The following is a 7,170-nucleotide window of genomic DNA, read 5'->3' as shown; positions in this document are numbered from 1 at the left end:
ATGTACAGAAAACAGTGAGTAACACATGTACAGAAAACAGTGAGTCCCACATGTACAGAAAACAGTGAGTAACACATGTAGAGGAAATAGTGAGTAAAACATGTACAGAAAACAGAGAGTAACACATGTAGAGGGAATAGTGAGTAAAACATGTACAGAAAACAGAGAGTAACACATGTACAGAAAACAGAGAGTAACACATGTACAGAAAACAGTGAGTAACACATGTACAGAAAACAGAGAGTAACACATGTAGAGGAAATTGTGAGTAACACATGTACAGAAAACAGAGAGTAACACATGTAGAGGAAATAGTGAGTAAAACATGTACAGAAAACAGAGAGTAACACATGTACAGGGAATAGTGAGTAAAACATGTACAGAAAACAGAGAGTAACACATGTACAGAAAACAGAGAGTAACACATGTAGAGGAAATTGTGAGTAACACATGTACAGAAAACAGAGAGTAACACATGTAGAGGGAATAGTGAGTAAAACATGTACAGAAAACAGAGAGTAACACATGTACAGAAAACAGAGAGTAACACATGAAGAGGAAATAGTGAGTAACACATGTACAGAAAACAGGGAGTAACACATGTACAGAAAACAGTGAGTAACACATGTACAGAAAACAGGGAGTAACACATGTACAGAAAACAGTGAGTTACACACGTACAGAAAACAGTGAGTAACACATGTACAGAAAACAGAGAGTAACACATGAAGAGGAAATAGTGAGTAACACATGTACAGAAAACAGGGAGTAACACATGTACAGAAAACAGTGAGTTACACACGTACAGAAAACAGTGAGTAACACATGTACAGAAACAGTGAGTAACACATGTACAGAAAACAGTGAGTCCCACATGTACAGAAAACAGTGAGTAACACATGTACAGAAAACAGTGAGTCCCACATGTACAGAAAACAGTGAGTAACACATGTAGAGGAAATAGTGAGTAAAACATGTACAGAAAACAGAGAGTAACACATGTAGAGGAAATTGTGAGTAACACATGTACAGAAAACAGAGAGTAACACATGAAGAGGAAATAGTGAGTAACACATGTACAGAAAACAGGGAGTAACACATGTACAGAAAACAGTGAGTTACACACGTACAGAAAACAGTGAGTAACACATGTACAGAAAATAGTGAGTAACACATGTATAGAAAACATTGAGTAACAAATGTACAGAAAACAGTGAGTAACACATGTACAGTAAACAGTGAGTAACACATGTACAGAAAACAGAGAGTAACACATGTACAGAAAACAGTGAGTAACACATGTAGAGGAAATAGTGAGTAACACATGTACAGAAAACAGTGAGTAACACATGTAGAGGAAATAGTGAGTAACACATGTATAGAAAACAGTGAGTATCACATGTACAGAAAACATTGAGTAACAAATGTACAGTAACACATGTACAGAAAACAGAGAGTAACACATGTACAGAAAATAGTGAGTTACACATGTACAGAAAACAGTGAGTAACACATGTATAGAAAACAGTGAGTAACACATGTACAGAAAACATTGAGTAACAAATGTACAGAAAACAGTGAGTATTACATGTACAGTAAACAGTGAGTAACACATGTACAGAAAACAGAGAGTAACACATGTACAGAAAATAGTGAGTTACACATGTACAGAAAACTGAGTAACACATGTACAGAAACAGTGAGTAACACGTGTACAGAAAACAGTGAGTAACACATGTACGTAAAACAGTGAGTAACACATGTACGGAAAATAGTGAGTAACACATGTACAGAAAACAGTGAGTAACACATGTACAGAAAACAGTGAGTAGTGAATAAATGAAAAGTTACATGTATATTCAACATCCACTTAAATACAAGTTGGTAAGTGATTGAGCATCACATTAAGGACTCCGTAACTGTTTAGTTATAAAATACAAAGTGTTATCAGTTTACATGTTTCTCAGGTTCTGATGACAGTTGGCCTAGCAATCCGAAACATGTAAACTAATAAAATCTACACTTACCGTACGGATTGATTGGTGTTGATGCTCCAACACGTTCATGTACCTACTTGTAGTTACCTCCCTTTGGTTGAGCTCTTCTAGAGTACTCCGGTACATCGACTGTCAACGTTGGATCGCAATTGCCCCATGATTGTGTTGGTGTACCAATACCTTTATTTCTTTCTACAATATCCACTTAAATGACACATTTATTTGGCACATTGTCTATTTCTAGAATTACAATCAGGTTTTTCTTCAAATTTTCTTTTCACATCGGCTGTTTACCCTGGCGATTACCTTTTCATTTTATAGTGAATATTTCTTATGCTAGATAGTAAAGATAAAATATGTCTTGAATTATTGTTCATTTCAGATCAGGAACATCGGCCGACTTAGCTGCCGAATTTGTATATGGTTGGCTGACGTGTAATTTTGACAGGCTGGACAAAGAGTCCGTGGTCAGCATGACTAAAACTCGGTCTACAACATCATTTAAGATCTGTTTGAAAAAAGGCAAAACGTACAAGAACGAAACAGTATTACGGACTTGTCTGAAAATCCTTCAGAAACAATGTGAATTGAGTAAAATACGTCTTGTCAAAGTAATCCGTGTAAGAATGAGAACTACTGTTGAAATTCTGCTGAAAAGGGTACCCGGTTTGAAGGTGATCCACTTGTTTCGTGACCAAAGGCCGAGACTTCTTTCAGCGGAAAAGACTCCTTACATGTTGTGGTATTCCTTAAAACAAACGGCAAATCTTGCATGTTCTGCCGCCTCTGATGACCTTGAAATGCATAAAGTAATGAGACGAGAATATCCTGGACAGTTAGAAACACTTCTGTATGAAAATCTAGCTGAAGATCCAATTGGAACTGCGAAGCGCTTATTTGATTTTCTTAATTTGCCATTAACAAAAACTTCTATCGAAGGCATTCAAAAGATGACAACGGCATCAACCGAATTTCGATGCAATTTTTGTACACAAAAAAAAAATTCTACAAAGACAGCGCATGCATGGAGAACTAAAAATTCTTCCGATTTCAAAAAGATCAAACTGATAGAGATGGAATGTGAGAACATCCAGAGAGTTCTTGGTTACGTACCGATAAAGGATATGGAACAGCTGAGGAACATGTCTTTCGATTTAAGAATTGTAACTCCATTTACTGCTGACGTGTTGTAGATGTACAGAGGAACTTTATTTTTACATACATATCGGTTCCTTAAATAATATCCAAATAGAAAAAGGGAGAATGGTTGCATATCTCAAAAAGTTTTAAGGGGAAAAAGGAAATGTATTCATCGGAATTTGTAGTATTCCCCTGTTGTACACGCGGTCCCTACCTTATACTCAAATTTCCCTTCTCATAGTTTATCAATGTAGGCGTGTTGGTCACCAACGACAGAAGGCGACACGTTTGTTAACGTCTGTCATCAGAGATGGGATGGTTCTCGCCAGGATCAAATTTGTTTTAGATCCATGTTTCTGTAAACCAGTATGACTACCCGACACACGATAGATCACGTTTTTGATAGATTGAAAGGAACATATACCATGTACATGTGTACATCGACGTCTTCTATGATCTTAAAAGCTTACATTTGTAGTTCTACTTCTTCGCATTCTATTGTTATCAAAAAGAGATATCCGGAACCGGTTTCAAGAACTTTCCTGAACACTAATGAAGGTTATATAAGAGTAAGAAGAAAATGTATCATATTAGAGAAGAGACGGCCTTGGATATTTGTGAGTTGACACGAAATAAATACAGCACATGGTCACAGCCATTCGTCTCAAATTTTTCAACTGAAAGTAGCAAGCCCAATTGAATTTAATCAGATTTTAAGCAGATGTCCAAAATTTCATATTTCTTTGCTCCGGAATTGCTGAATGTCGAAAAGATACAAATCTCTTTTTCTGTATTTATATAATGTAGACTTTTAAAGATGACCACTACTTCCCCTACTAGGCCCCACTCCTTTGTACTCCAGACACTATAGATTTAAACAGATGTTTTGGCATAATGATGTTCATTGCTAAATTTGATCAGAATCCTTTCATAGCTACTTGTGGAGTAGTCCGTGAATGATTTCCCTATTTAACATATTGGGTCTCATCCTTCAGCAAGTTGAGGGATAAATACCTTATCCATGCTCTATCTGAGAGATATAATTCCTTCAGTCGAAAAGTCAATGACGGGTAGCTCATTTTACCATTTGGGCTTTGTGAGATGTTTAGCGATGTAGCACTATTAGAAAGTTAAACCAATCTAAAGTAAAAATCGTAGACATCTTTAATACAAAATAAGGAAAGGCTGTTATGTCAAGATCCGCCGTTAATTTCCCAATTACAGATCTGTCCAAAATGACATCTTCCATTTATAAATATTCAATTCCCTTTGCCCAAAGATTCACTAGAACAAGTTTGGTTAAAATCCCTTCAACGGTACAGGAGAAGGATCTTTAATATTTTCCTCTATTTCACCTAATGGATCCCCACTCATCTGGGGGTCCACACACCTCAGTTTAAACAAAATTAATTATTTTGTCCCTAAGCATGCTTCAGACTGCATTTGTTTTAAATCCCTTCACTTGTATTAAGTAGGAGAAAGAAAATCCTCTATTTCCCCTATTTGGCCCCGCCCCTCTGCCCCCAGAGGGGCCACATGCACCCTCCGTTTATAAAAACTTGAGTCTCTTTTGTCAAAATATGCTCTAGGACAAATTTGGTCAAAATCCTTCTATTGGATGCGAAGAAGTAGATTTTTAAAAATTAAACTATTTGGCCCCGCCCCTCTGCCCCCAGGGGGACCATACCCTCCGTTTATATAAAACTGAGAACCCTTTGGCTAATGATGCTCCAGACCAAATTTGGTCAAAATCCTCTGAGCAGTGTAAAGGGAGATACAGTGACCATTGGTGAAAACTGGCAGATTTTCCAGTGGTAAAATACAAGGGCAATGAGTACCGTAACGCATTTTGTTTGTGCCCAATGGTTTCATTGATGAACAAACAATTAACAAAATCATGTTTTTTCTCAAAAAATGTTTTATAAGAAGAAAACTAGTGTTTTTGTAATTGTTTATGGTTGCATCGCTGTAGCTTTTATTACACGATATACTATTACTAAATATAGATTAGTTATTTCTCGCACATATAAGGAATGGAAACCTATCGAGATATTTTCGAAATTCTATTCTATATCGACAAAAATCCTTTCTGAACACACGTGGGGGTGACAAATTTCACTAGGTTTGGAGACTTTCGAAAGAAAGCGAAACTGCGTGTCTTCATACCTTGTATATAAAATAATCTGGTTTGGCAATCGGTCACGTGATAAGTTTTGGTTAAATGAATGTCGTTACCAATGACTGCTAATGAAGAAAACATGGATCACATGCAGATTCAGTAGAAAAAACGGGGATTTCAGACTAAATTCACAATGTTGTTTACATCTCGCCATGATGGACTTTTTACATTCTGTGATATCAATACGCGAATCCGAAAATCTTTGCAAAACATCGATAAAACTGATATCGTTGTCTCAAAATGACAATATTACATGTTATGCAACAACAGATGTATCATAAAAATATGTAATCTTGAACTTAAATGTTCAAAAATCATAAAACTGAAACACATATAGTTCTTCGGAAGCGGAGTATAAACAATAGCACAGGTGTTGTTGGGCACATCCGGTAAGCTAACCAAGGAAAGTAAGTATGATTTACACATAAATAATATGTTTTACGGCACGGCCGTTAGTGAGGGCGGAGCCAGGTTGTACTGTAAATGTTTCGGAATATCGATACTGTAAACTTTCAAGCATTGAGTGATGTGTTGAATGACTAAATCAGACCTACATGTATAGCTATACAGTGTATATTACAGTTAAGTTTCCTTTCTTGATTTCTTTTTGGCTGGCAAGATGTTTGATATCTTGAAGTTTTCCGCCTAGGCGTATGATGACATGACATTAATGTGAGAATGCGAAAGGTTCATTAGACTCTATATAAGTATTTAAATTTGCACCTCTTGAATCCATTGCAAAAATCAAGTGCAGCATATTCTACAAAGACATTGAAATAAAACATATTAGGATGGATATTGTTAATCATGTATAATAGCATAGGTATCTGAGATCCATGAAAAGATATACATATATATATATATATATATATATATGTATATATCTTCACGAATAAGCCCTTTGGATTACTTCAAACTTAACTTCAATGATTTATAAGTATTGCATCCAGAGAGAATTTGGGCAAAGTATTTTACAATTTTTGTGCTTTTTATGTTTAAAAATTAATTTGTTCAATGCTATAAAAACTGGATTTATATGAAGTTTCTATTAAAATAAGAAGCATAAATGCGAAATCACAATTTTTGTCATTTTTCAATACCCATCATTGCAGCCAAGAGAGTCAATAGATCTATATATCATATATATATTGTGGATGAATACATTTGTTTCAGTAACTAACTGACTATATGCTTTATATGTCTCTGCTTTATGTATAGTTTTAGCAATAGAGAAAATGTATCGTTTCCTCAATTAGAATTTGAATCATAAAATTGTATAGTTTGTTTTTTTAAATCGTGCAGATTTGTAAAACAGCAGATTTTCTTTTATTAATAAAAAAATAGCTGTGAGATAGTAATCAAAAATGAAAATGTTACAGTATGGATTCAATTTTTTTCTTCAGTCTATTTTTTCATGCAAAATATTAATAAAAAAAATCTTATGAAAATACTTGTATGTTTTTTATCCTATCATTTTGCGTCACTGTGATAAACTCCCTTTTTGTTGACAACCAGCACGTTGTTTTGTTGATATTCCGTTTTCTAAATATATATATATACCACTGCAATCTCTACCCAGAGTTGTCGTCGGGAGTGCAAGGACCGTAACTCTGCGTGATAGTCTCGTTCAACCAGACTCTTGTTGTCTGCGCAAGCGTCTGATTGAACGAGACTACACTGCCGATACAATAATATTTCGACCATTCAGAACTAGAGCAATGTAGCCGGTAACGTTATGTCAAGAGAATTTACATCTTTAACCAAATCAAATATTTAAGTATCCTATAGTTAGATATAAGTTTTAAATTTTTACAAAAATGTAACGTTTGTTCGAGATTCGGCAAACGAGAACTT

General features: G+C 35.3%; 1 protein-coding gene across 4 annotated transcripts in view; it reads left to right on the top strand.

Annotated features, from left to right (window-relative positions):
- LOC110461071 (carbohydrate sulfotransferase 5-like) overlaps window positions 1-4,583 on the top strand; it is a 28,937-nt gene extending 24,354 nt beyond the window's left edge. For all 4 annotated transcript variants that reach the window (XM_021514353.1, XM_021514355.1, XM_021514352.1 and 1 more), the window contains one exon: window positions 2,380-4,583. In XM_021514353.1, the coding sequence (XP_021370028.1) occupies window positions 2,380-3,190 (811 nt within the window). In that variant the 3' untranslated portion in view covers window positions 3,191-4,583. The remainder of the gene's footprint in view (window positions 1-2,379) is intronic.
- The last annotated feature ends 2,587 nt before the right edge of the window (window positions 4,584-7,170 follow it).

The sequence above is a fragment of the Mizuhopecten yessoensis genome, unplaced genomic scaffold, assembly GCF_002113885.1.
Source record: "Mizuhopecten yessoensis strain PY_sf001 unplaced genomic scaffold, ASM211388v2 scaffold10559, whole genome shotgun sequence".
In the NCBI taxonomy this organism is placed as follows: domain Eukaryota; kingdom Metazoa; phylum Mollusca; class Bivalvia; order Pectinida; family Pectinidae; genus Mizuhopecten; species Mizuhopecten yessoensis.
This window is presented reverse-complemented; position numbering and strand designations above follow the sequence as displayed.